At 36.6% G+C, this 13163-nt stretch overlaps 1 protein-coding gene across 1 annotated transcript; it reads right to left on the reverse strand.

The window, feature by feature from the left end:
- Window positions 1-10764: 10764 nt before the first annotated feature.
- Window positions 10765-11697, reverse strand: LOC121320000 (forkhead box protein B2-like). Its single transcript, XM_041258109.1, has one exon. It carries the CDS (start codon window positions 11695-11697, stop codon window positions 10765-10767), a length of 933 nt encoding a protein of 310 aa, XP_041114043.1.
- Window positions 11698-13163: the final 1466 nt, after the last annotated feature.

Genomic DNA, 13163 nt, shown 5'->3' on the forward strand with positions numbered 1-13163 from the left:
TTATTGTGATGTGCACTTTTTCATTATCCTTAGACTTTGTTTTGTTTGAGCACTTGGCTTTGCAGGTGGACTAAGACATTAACAAGCTTCAGCCAAAACAATTGGAAGGAATGAGAAGATTGGCTAGCCATTTAATTAGAGTCTGAGCCAGTGTTTTAAAAAGTGTTTTAATGTATTCTGCATTATGTGAACTACTCTTGTTTAGTTAGAAGCAGTCAGCTATGAAGAAGAGTTCAGCTTGAGAGAAAAGCGAGCCCTAGAATGTGTAGCCCTGTGTGAGACTGAGCCCTTATTTATTTTATTAAGTGTGTTTGAAAAAAGTGTTTTAATGTATTTTGCAGACATTTCTTGTGTAAACTGAAGATTTTATGTTTTATAAAGTATTGGAGATTCTTTTTTAAATGTATTTGTTGCTTGAATAGAAAAAAATAAAAAAATTGCTTTCTTTTGTATTTATTGGTCTGGTGTTTCCCAGTTGGATTTCTGCCACAGTGGTTCGAGTGCCCTGGTATATCCCAGGTTAAATAATTTTATATTTGTGTCACAATTATAGTATTTATTCTTTCGGCCTGTGACACACGTACATATATCATATGTAGCTTCAGCAAATCTGATCCTCATATACTATAAATGGAGCTAAAATACCAGCACCTTAGCTTAATGACAAATGATCCAGTCAGAATGTTTAGTAGAGTACAATGTTTTACACATGCACTTCCTATAGTGCATGGAATGTGTGTGGTATGTGCTGCTACTTCATGCATGGAAACCTGGCCAGTGACTACTACATATATAGGCCAACATTGTATTTCCATACAACTGGTTTTCAATAAATATATCATGATTTTATGAGAATAAAAATAAATGGAAAATTGGTATGCACTTAAATTCAGGCGGGATTTTGTGCTAATTAGTGCTGACAGTTTAAAATAAATGTGATATAACAAATGGTCTGTTATTGCATATTTTCCACATTCGTGATATTCTATATTTGTGAAAAATAAAGTGCCAGCGCTTCTTTTGTTTAGTGGATGCTAATATTTTAGTTACGTATTTCTTTGTAAAGCTACTCAGTAATTATAACTTTAGCTAGTAATTAAAAGGTACTGTAGTTTTCTCTGTTCCATATTCCAGGAAGAAATCATACAGCTCAGCAGTACAGTTCAAATAAAACGGAAACACCGTCATTATTACAAATGTCTACATGAAAATGCTAATTCTTTACTTTAATTACAAAAAAAAGGAAAGAAAAAAACACCCCAGTTATCCAAACAGCCCCCTGGTAACCCCACATGTTAGAAATGGTACTAACCAAACAACTCTTGTGTAGCATTACAGCCATTTGTTTATGTTTATATTTCATATAAAATAGGTATTATAAAATATTTTTAAATGGGTGAAATTATTTTCACCTGTTTAAAATAATAATTCCCCAAATTTCTGGGTAAATATCAGGGGGTAATATTGTGAGTACAAGATTGGCATTTCATGGATAATCTTGTTTTATATTAAAACTAATGTATGTATGTATTTAAATCTCAGCTTTTCTTGGTATTATTCAATATTTTCACATGGTTGTACCAAATTTCCCAGTTTACTGTACAAATTATAAATATGAATAATAGTTGAGCATCTCAAACAAATTGTATTTTTTTTTTGATTTTTTTTTAAATGAAAGGTCTTTGAAGACTATTGCTGCACATACTGTACTCGAAAAACAAAGTGACGGTGAGAGAAGGAATCTGAGCAGCAAGTCTACCTCCTGACCAGGAAGGGCGCTAAATAAGGTTGATGGTATGCTTTCACAGGGATGGGTCGGCTCGACGGTAGGACAGAACTGGAAGTCGGCCATCTTGTTGGAAGGGCGTCGTTGTAAGACTGCTAAACAAATCCATTGTGATCAGCTGTTGGGTATACGATTGGATAGAGCATCGTGCTGTGCTGATCACAGGGAGGAGTTTGGAAGCATAAAGGGGACACAGCTACATGAGTACCGCCCCCTATACTGAAACTAATGTGCAGGGGGTGCAGTGCTTGTTGTGGAACATAACTGGAACATAATGCAATTTACCACCTCCAGATCTTTGCAGCCAACATGACAAACTCACGCACAAAGCAGATCATTCAATTTAAAGAAAAGGGGTTCTTGTGTACAGAAGTGGTTTCTCACAGGGGTTTCAATGCTTCGTATTTAGGACCCAATAGTAAAGACAATAATTGGATTACAGTGGCTTGCGAAAGTATTGACCCCCCTTGGCATTTTTCCTATTTTGTTGCCTTACAACCTGGAATTAAAATTGATTTTTATTTGGATTTCATGTAATGGACATACACAAAATAGTCCAAATTGGTGAAGTGAAATGAAAAAAATAACTTGTTTCAAAAGATTCTAAAAAATAAATAACAGAAAAGTGGTGCGTGCATATGTATTCACCCCCTTTGCTATTAAGCCTCTAAATAAGATCTGGTGCAACCAATTACCTTCAGAAGTCACATAATTAGTTAAATAAAGTCCACCTGTGTGCAATCTAAGTGTCACATGATCTGTCACATGATCTCAGTATATATACACCTGTTCTGAAAGGCCCCAGAGTCTGCAACACCACTAAGCAAGGGGCACCACCAAGCAAGCGGCACCATGAAGACCAAGGAGCTCTCCAAACAGGTCAGGGACAAAGTTGTGGAGAAGTACAGATCAGGGTTGGGTTATAAAAAAATATCCAAAACTTTGAACATCCCACGGAGCACCATTAAAGCCATTATTAAAAAATGGAAAGAATATGGCACCACAACAAACCTGGCAAGAGAGGGCCGCCCACCAAAACTCACGGACCAGGCACGGAGGGCATTGATCAAAGAGGCAACAAAGAGACCAAAGATAACCCTGAAGGAGCTGCAAAGCTCCACAGCAGAGATTGGAGTATCTGTCCATAGGACCACTTTAAGCCGTACACTCCACAGAGCTGGGCTTTACGGAAGAGTGGCCAAAAAAAAAGCCATTACCTAAAGAAAAAAATAAGCAAACACATTTGGTGTTCGCCAAAAGGCATGTGGGAGACTCCCCAAACATATGGAAGAAGGTACTCTGGTCAGATGAGACTAAAATTGAGCTTTTTGGCCATCAAGAAAAACGCTATGTCTGGCGCAAACCCAACACCTCTCATCACTCCGAGAACACCATCCCCACAGTGAAGCATGGTGGTGGCAGCATCTTGCTGTGAGGATGTTTTTCAACTGCAGGGACTGGGAAACTGGTCAGAATTGAAGGAATGATGGATGGCGCTAAATACAGGGAAATTCTTGAGGGAAACCTGTTTCAGTCTTCCAGAGATTTGAGACTGGGACGGAGGTTCACCATCCAGCAGGACAATGACCCTAAGCATACTGCTAAAACAACACTCAAGTGGTTTAAGGGGAAACATTTAAATGTCTTGGAATGGCCTAGTCAAAGCCCAGACCTCAATTCAATTGAGAATCTGTGGTATGACTTAAAGACATCCAACTTGAAGGAGCTGGAGCAGTTTTGCCTTGAAGAATGGACAAAAATCCCAGTGGTTAGATGTGCCAAGCTTATAGATACATATCCCAAGAGACTTGCAGCTGTAATTGCTGCAAAAGGTGGCTCTGCAAAGTATTGACTTTGGGGGGGGGGTGAATAGTTATGCACGCTCAAGTTTGCTGGTTTTTTTTGTCTTATTTCTTGTTTGCTTCACAATAACAAATATTTTGCATCTTCAAAGTGGTAGGCATGTTGTGTAAATCAAATGATACAAACCCCCAAAAAATCCATTTTAATTCTAGGTTGTAAGGCAACAAAATAGGAAAAATGCCAAGGGGGGGTCAATACAAAATAAACTTCACTACTATAACACATTTATTTTTGAAAAAAATAAGGTATATAAAATGGACATTGACTAAATGTTTTCAGTTTCTTTTTAATCACTCGAACATTCATCATTGACCTGACACACTTGAGTGACTATGCACTTAATCACCTAATTAGTGAGACAGTTGATTGGACACTGGATATGGAGTGATTTCAGCTGTTGAATTGCAAGCTTGAATAAAAGCAATAAAGAAAATTACACAAAAAAGAAAAATGCCACATCTGTGTAGGGAGTAGGGAGTAGAGCCTTCATGCAATCGGCATGTTGGAGGCTGGACTAGGGCAGTGTACTGTGGCTCGCTGTCTTGGGTGCTCACAGCCAGCAATTTCAAACCTGGCCAGACGGTATAACCAGACACACTCTGTCAATGACAAGCCACGAACTGGGCCCGATGTATCTGAATATGCAAAAACAAAATCATAAATCTGCTCATTTGGAAGTCAATTAATCCCCAGTAGGATTTATATAGAGTTGAAGGCACTGTGGTATTTAGATCCACTGACTTTTTACTTTGCCAAAAAAAAAAAAAAAGAAAAAAACATTGTCTGTGTTTCCTTGATCTGCTTCTCCCCTCCACCACCACAGCAACAATATCTCTCTCTGGGGTAGTAACTCTCACCATCCTGCTTTGTGGACTCAGTCACCATGGGCCACACCCGCTCGAGGGTAGCTCCTACCAAGACAGAGGGGGGTTTCTGGCCCGCTACCACATTCTATTTGCTAACCTAAACACTAGCATTGCTCCTCCCTGTAATGTAGGCATGAGCCTATTGGATTTTTAATCCAATCTATCTTAAGTATTCACTAGTCCTTTTGTAGTAAAACACCACCACACCATTGGGTAGAGAAATCTCAGAGCTCCGAGGGCTCACCACAGTCTTCAGCTGTGACACATTGTCTGCCATTCAGTGCTGGAAAGTGTTCTGAAATGTGTATTGGTTTTGTGATGTGATCAAATGTTAGACCATCAAGCAGGCTAGTGAACTACTCTGTTGCACTACTTTCTTTAAAACTGTAACCACTTTCAATATCCAGTACAATATTATCAAGGTATACTCCAAACATATATTTTTTTTTCCTTCGGAGAAACAATCATACTTTGTTCCATAGTGTTCTGATTGATTTCTGTTTCAAAGATTCCACTGAAAGTATTCACTTCCCATGCATGCAGTGTGTGTTAATGTCACACATTGTACTATTATGTCTGGTGGTGAGGTTTCCAATGTTTAGATCTCACATTACCCTCTTTTGGTTTGTAGATCAGAATATGATAAACAGTAAACACGAATATCTTTTCTTATTATGGTACTTCCTTCCAAGTGACAGGTGTCCTGTGCCTGACTTGAAAGTCTTCTGTCTTGGAATTGTTTTTGAAAAACCAAAAAAGTATTTTGTTTATACACTGTGATAGCGATCAAATGACGTTTGGTGTTAGATCTCCCTCCCGACCTGAGAGGGACCAGATAAAGGGAGCAGAGTACCCTGGACTAAAAGGAATGACACTTTATTCCCGTGGGTAGGTGGAAGTCGGACAGTTAGAAAAGGGACAGAGCTATGGTACCCGAACGGGAAACGGCGTGGCAGCTGCGGATTGGAGAAGCGGATTTGCTTGTTAACCAAGGAGTCATGAGTGAGGGTATAAAATATGGGCATAGCAAAGTAATCTGCTCCTTTATAAATAACTGGAGTTAACCTAAAAGGAGTAAATATATTGCTGAGAACTGAGCATTTGTTTTGTGTTTGTAAAGTGTCGGCTGTCACTGTTTGTTTTTGTAGACTTTCAGTAACACGATCCAGAGCTGGAGTACAAGCCAGCAGTAACCCGGACATCACTTTTCACGAAGAACTGTAAGTCACCTCTAGCACTTAAATTCACTCGCTTTCTTGTGTTTTGTGTGGGCGTTTGGAAAACCTGGACTTTTGGTTGTGGGTGAAACCAGGGGATTACAGTTAAGAATGATACATGCCGCTGTATCACCACAGCATTTATTATTTACAGGTGTTTGCCTTGGGGCTCTGGACATTATCAATAAACACCCCTGCCCCTGAAAGTAATTGTCTGTGTGTTTTATACCTGCACTGCACTCACCTGTACCCACTCACCACAACACTCATTAAGTTTCTTTTATACTGTTATAAAACAGTGGTGTGTGTGTGTGTATAAGCAGAATCAAATGTGAAAGTACTTTCCCTTGTTGAAGTTGTTTATTATATTTGTGATAGGTATCTTCACTTGGAGAAAACTTACATTCAATGTCTTTGCAGCTAACCAACCACGTTCCAGAGAGCAATGCATGTAACAAAAACATATATAATGAGGGTCCATATACAGACAGATCTGATAAAATGATTCAGTGGCTTATCTGGACAGATGATTAATTGGTTCCATTTATAATGAAGCACATGGTTTGAACAAAGACCAGAAGGTCATATCTATATGCACTCATTGGGCAACGCACAATTGTCCAAGCCATTTAGGTCAGCTAGGGTGTCCTCAGCTCACCGCGCACCAGCGACCCCTGTAGTCTGTCCTGGCACCAGCAGGCTTGCCTGCAAACTACCCAGAACTGTGTTGTCCTCCGACGCTGTAGCTCGGAGGTGTCTGAAAGGCAAATCAGTGTGAAAAGAAAAATGGTCAGCTGACGCCGTGTGTTTGTCTCCATCGCTCGAGTCAGTGCATGGATGGTAGCGGTGAGCTGAGCCTAAAAATAATTGGAGATGCCAAACTGGCAGAAAATAAAATTTGCGATTACTAAATTAAAAAAATAAATAACAAGCCAACACTTGTTTCTCAGCAGTGTTAATGATTCTTTAAAACCCGCAATAACTCCTTTTGAATTTGTAACTTTTAATGCCAGCCTCTATTCTATAATTTCTTTTTTCTTTCTTTTTCTAATTCAAGGCGTGCTTTGTCATATTAATTATTTTGGCACTGCAGTTGCATGCATCTAATACAAACTGATGTCTAGCAGGGTAGGGGGTTAGATGGGAAGGTGAAGAATTAACAGAGGTGCAGGGTTGTTGGGAATCCTCTTCCCCTATAAGAAAGGAACTTTTTTTTGCAATAGATATACCAATTAATACAATTATTTTGTGCTGCAATATATATTTCTTACATACATACACATACACACACACACACACACACACACTATATAGAAAAAAAAATACAGACATCATCTCGTCCATCACAAAATTTGAGACAAACACACATTGCATATTTTAATGAATGCATGTTAATAATTTGACCTGCATCGTCGTCGATATCCTCAACTCTGCTGCTTTCTGCGGGGACTTGTGATAGTGACGTGTCACATCCCCCCGAAACGCCCTCAGTGATAGACGTCCCCAATAAATTAATCGCCCTGTCTTCATCAGCAGACAGTGGGTATGCGGATAACGGCCGGGCCTCTGCCGGATTTCTCTCAGTGACGCTCTACTGCTGATAATTTTACGGGTCAAACTGCTGTAGTCAGTCCATTTTTGTGTGCCTGCAACCAAATTATTGGCCTTCCTTCACTCAAAGAACTCATTCTATTAGTGACGGTCCATTTCTTCTTTGGACACATTTGTTATACGGTTATTTAATTTTGCAAGTAAAACATATTTATTAGATTCTACTTCTTCCAGAGCTAACATGTTTTCTTTTGCTGACTGAGAAGCTATTCTCATAACACACCCAACAACTTCACTTGTTAGTGATGGCTTTTATAGTGACTTCTAATCTCCCGCATGCGTTCTGATAGGTGTTATAATTACAATTATATTATTACAAAATGAGTCAAGGCAATGCGATGCTGTTTTTATGGTGCAGTCACAAAGGTTTAACTTACACCGGAATAGTACATAAACACCGGGTAAATGGAAAATGTGGTAGTAGGATATTTATTTAGGCTATTATAATACAACTGGGATTTAATTTTAACTTACATGAGTAAAATATACTTTCTATACCGTTCAAAATACATGGTATTTGTGATGCGTGATTAAGCAATTTCAGATAATAAGCCAATAACTTGTCTTTGAGAAACACCGACGCCGACTCGAGTGTTTTATGGAAACTGGTGATAACCGATCGAATTAGCAGGTGATAAGTGGTCGAAACACCAGTCTATATGAACTTACGATCTCGCAATATAGAAACGAGCTCGAGGACTGAAAGTGTGCTGGTTGTCTACCACTGACCTAGATAACGATACTAACAACAAATCACGTACTTATGGTTTTAGGACAGAAAACTTAATTGTTGGAGACATAATTAGTTTATTTAAAGGGTGATTAATGGTTGTATACAACTTTATTGAAACATATGCTGCCTATGGGACAACCTATGTAAATGATCTAACCCCTAGTGGATCCGAATAATGCAAAAAACTAAACAACCTTCTTTTGGGAGTCAATACATCACCAGCAGGTTTTATACAGCGTTAAAGCTATGGTGATATTTACATTTGCTGTGGTTTTGGTTATTAAAATTGACTCCAACCTCTAGTATATATCTATCCTGGAGATAAACATTGTAGATTAAATTATAAAAAACAGCAATGTTGTTCCTGTCAGTGGTGTTTTGTGTTTAGCTGGTTGATGAATATTATTGGTTCCTGACCTATAAACTAAAAATGAGGACTGTAATTCCATGTCTTTAGATCTGCCAAGTTTTTGTTTCATAATTGTACTAACTGTATTATAACCCACTTAATTTAATACTTACTAAATAGGATTTTAAAAGAAAAACAACTATAGCGATCCACATAACTAAACAGTTATAGTGTTATAGTACATATGAAAGGTGCTTAGTCGGGTGTTCGTTATTATTTTTATTATTATTATTATTATTATTATTATTATTATTATTATTATTATTATTATTATTATTATTATTAGTAGTAGTAGTAGTAGTAGTAGTAGTAGTAGTATAACCCTGATATGCGACGAGCGCCCCGATTGTCATTATGCCTTTATTTAAAAAAAACAAACATAAAAAAAATAAAATGTGATCTAAATACAAATGTACCGCAATACCACGTTTAACGTTTTTCCATTACTAGTAATATTGCTCAAAAACAATTATTATACAAGATAAGTTTATTTCAAATGCAAAATGTAATAGTTTTTTTGTGTGTTTGTTTGTTTTAATAGAGAGGTATAGGGTACAAGTCGGTAAACTTTTCTAGTGACAAAGAATAAAGCTCGCAATGCGCAAATTACTCTGAACAACAACAATCACATTAGCAAAATGTTAACTTCAAAATGTCGTCCACTAAGTGTATGCGTCTATTTTTTACATACTGAACATGTTTGTTATAGGCTTACATATCTACGAAATGTATGTAAATTGATATGCAAATTGAAAATTACATTTGTAGGCTATAACAATTCAACAAGGCTTGAAAGCTTTTTCGATTCCTTATGCAACAAGTGTTGCGTTAAATTAAATATTTGGCAGACTTGATATTCAGACTAATAGAAACTAAATCGGAATAATGAATAATTAAATATTTTCTGAAAATAAAACATCAGCTTTGAACAATTTAAGCGAAACACAATATGTGGGCATAATATAATTGCGCATCACGTTCATGTAAACTTGAAATGGATTTGTATAATACATTCAGACACACTTTCAAACAGTAAAGTTTTGTACATTTTAATAAAAAGTATTTCCAATATAATACACACAGAAGGCGTAATGATATTAACAGATAGTGGGCCTTATAGCAAACACGTCTGAATTCTAATAATCAGTAACATTTGCCATAAAATGTAAATATCCTTTTTTTTTTTTTTTTTTTTTTTTTTTTTTTGAAAAAATACAGCTGAGACTGGCATGACATTAAAGTGCTTTTTTTATCTCTCAATAGTAAACTTATTTATTTAGGCTATTATAATACAACTTGGATTTAATTTCCCATCATTCAGGTACTAACAACAAAATAGTTTATTCATGTGTTATAGTTATGAATTCTCGCTTTGTAGAATTAAATTAGTTATAAGAGCGAACATATTAATACTAATATTATATATATTATATATATATATATATTCGTTTTAGGGTGATATATATATTGAGCAGTGTAATAACAATATTAATGTTTTAAATTGCAGTGTAAACTAATAATCTTAATTTGTTTATATTTATGCCGAAATTGTACATTTACTGTAAAATGTATACATGTTCAAGTAGTACTTTTTTTAGGTGATTTGCAGTTATATTAATTACGGGAAAATACATTTACAAAAATGTGACACATCTACAAGTATGTCGATATGGGAAAATACTTCATATAAAGTACACGAAACAATAAAAGTAAAGGTACTGTGGATCTGAAATATATAAGTATATATGCTTTATTATGTTTCTGACACTAGACTTTATCATATATATATATAGGTCGACTATCCTATATATATTATATATATATATATATATATATATATATATATATATATATATATATATATATATATATATACATGAATGTGGCAGCTCTAAGTCGTCCAATAGTCCAAAATCAACGTATTTCCTGTATTGTTAATACATAATACAACAGATGGTCTATATTGGATGGAAGGTAACCCAAAATGCGCAAAACATACTTTTTGTTTTTCATTTGTGATTACATGAATTAAAAGTAGAAATGTATTTCTATCTGGGGACAATACAGTTGTTATTGTTTTTAAATTACATCAAATTAAGCATCACATTGCATCACAACAAAATACCTTACCTGCAGTTTGAGATACAACACTATGATGCAGCTATGCAGTTTACCTTTCAACACTGAAAATGTTTAATTGTCTGTTCTGTTCCAAAAGCATATACTTTGAGTATACTAGTCTGTAAGTGATACTACTTGGAATCGGCCCCAAATTGTTCTTAACAATGGACAACAGTTGGGTGCAAAAAGTTGTTTTTTCCGGCTGTGGAGTCTGAAAGAGTTTGACCAAGCAGTGCAGAAGTTGATGATGAGCAGAGTTGTGCCGGACTCCTAGCGAGATTAGATATCGCAGAGACTGCTGCCAGAGAAGGGGTCGGCTTTATTGGAACCGGGACAGCTGGCATCGTTTGGCTGGTTGGGTGACAGATTGTCTTCATGGGTACCCCAAATGGTCCATAATCTGGAGAGATTGGCATCGGGGCCATGGATTCTATCATGCCAACGTGAGGCCACATTGAATTCACCATGTTGCTTATTTGACTGGGGACTGGGTACCCAAGGTGATGCATCACCGACGATATAGGAAGTCCACCAGCCATCATACCTTTGTAGTCCCTTCCTATGATATTTTCAATAGCAAAGGGATGTTTAAATCCAGTCGACTGTCCACCGTTAATGCTGTAGGTTTGGAACGGGGGCAGTCTCCCAACACCTGCAGCAGCCTCAGGTGGCCCGATGCCCAGTTTGTTCTGGTGGTGGTGATGGTGGAAATAGTGGAGCATCTGAGAGTTTTTGGACGCCAGTTGCTCAGCTCTGAGAAGTTTGAACCTCTTTCGTCTTCTCAAGAAACTGCCGTTCTCAAACATGTCCCCGCAGTCTGGGTGCAGGGCCCAGAAACTCCCCTTACCGGGCTGATCTGGCCTTCTTGGGATCTTGATGAAGCAGTCATTAAATGATAGATTGTGCCTCAAGGAGTTTTGCCATCTCTGCGTATTTTCTCTGTAATAAGGAAACCTGTCCATTATAAATTTATAAATGTCACTCAACGGCAGCATCTTTTCTTGAGAGCTTTGGATAGCCATGGCAGTAAGGGATATATAAGAATAAGGAGGTTTCTGATCACTGTAAGAATTTTTCCCCGGTCGAGGCATTTTTTAACTTGTTAAAGAGCACGTATAATCAGAATAGGCGCGCAGATATATATATATATATATATAAGATAATATATTTATATATTATTATATATATTTTTTTATTATATGTAATGAGTGTTAATTATATATATATAAAAAAAAAAATGTCTTAGCATTAGAAAACAGACAAAAGTTTCTTGAAGTACAGTTCTATAGCCTAATAAATTAACGATCAAAGTAAATCTTTGCGCAATACTCGCACTTTAAAAAGAAAAACGTTGTTTATTTTGTACTGTACACATGTGTATTGTCCGTGTCAAATGTACAAGAGCAACAAACTGGCAATATAAAGTTCCACTGCTGCTCAAAGAAACGACTCCCAGAGAAGATAAAATAAAATTAAAAAACTGTCCCAGAAAGCAGCTACAGTCCAAGTGCAGTACTGAAGAAAGGTGTCCTTTGATTTCATTTGAAATCAGCTATTTAGGGAAGGCGCCGGTTAACTAGATGCCGTTTCCCTGAAGAAGGCCGGCAACGCTTTGTATTTGGATGTGTGTGCTTCATGCGCGCTCGCTCTCTCTCGTCTCCAGCCTGGTTTTGTTATGATCTCAGAGATGCTGAGACCCCTGCAGGTCCCTCTTTATTATCACATGACAATCGCTTTGGGACAAGTCCAGAAAGAATGGGGACGACTACGACTCTAATCTGGTTTCATTTACATCTACTTTGGAAACACAGACAGACCAATAGGAAATGAGATGGGGTTTTGAACGCAGTGTGGGGTCGCACTCACATCTAAATGGTATCCTTTTCGATAGATGGACCTTATGTGGAGGTATGCAGTTTATCACACAGGCCTACAGTTATTATTCCTGTCTATTACACTTTGCGTTTTTATAAAAGTGTGTTTGGTTGTGTAAATAGTATCATCCACTTACACTGAAATATTATTTATTTGTATTTATTTATATTTAATGAAATAAAGAACACAAGATAATTACATGATTTACTTTTAACAATGTAATCTACTTGTCTCTTTTTATTAAATTAAAAAAAAACAAAAAACATAGGGTTTGTATTTTTGTAAGTTTGTATAAAACTATGTCCTAACTCAACAAATTAATTTACATTAATTATATTAATTTAGTCGGAGTATTTTATTTTTATATTTAATTGCAGAATATAGTAACCCTTTTCATTCTTTAATGACTTCTGTTAATTTGATGTCCTATACGATGCACCTTTTTATGCGTTTCATAAAACATCTGCCAGTTTAAATTTGCACTTGAACAAAAACACAAATAGAAACGAATACAGATAATTATTGAAACACGTTGTGCAATGCATATTTTTCTACTGATTTTAGATATTTCTGTATTGTTAATATAGTTTTATCTGATTTCCCGAGATGTTAAAAAAAAAAATGTTAACGACCAATGGCCAGTTGTTTCACCTTTCTGTATGTGAATGTTTTGTGATTTCTA

Source organism: Polyodon spathula, chromosome 1 (genome assembly GCF_017654505.1).
Source record: "Polyodon spathula isolate WHYD16114869_AA chromosome 1, ASM1765450v1, whole genome shotgun sequence".
NCBI classification, from domain to species: domain Eukaryota; kingdom Metazoa; phylum Chordata; class Actinopteri; order Acipenseriformes; family Polyodontidae; genus Polyodon; species Polyodon spathula.

What these genes read in the sequence shown, in the direction of transcription:
- LOC121320000 (XM_041258109.1), bottom strand. Translation starts at nt 11,697, where the DNA reads ATGCCTCGACCGGGGAAAAATTCTTACAGTGATCAGAAACCTCCTTAT.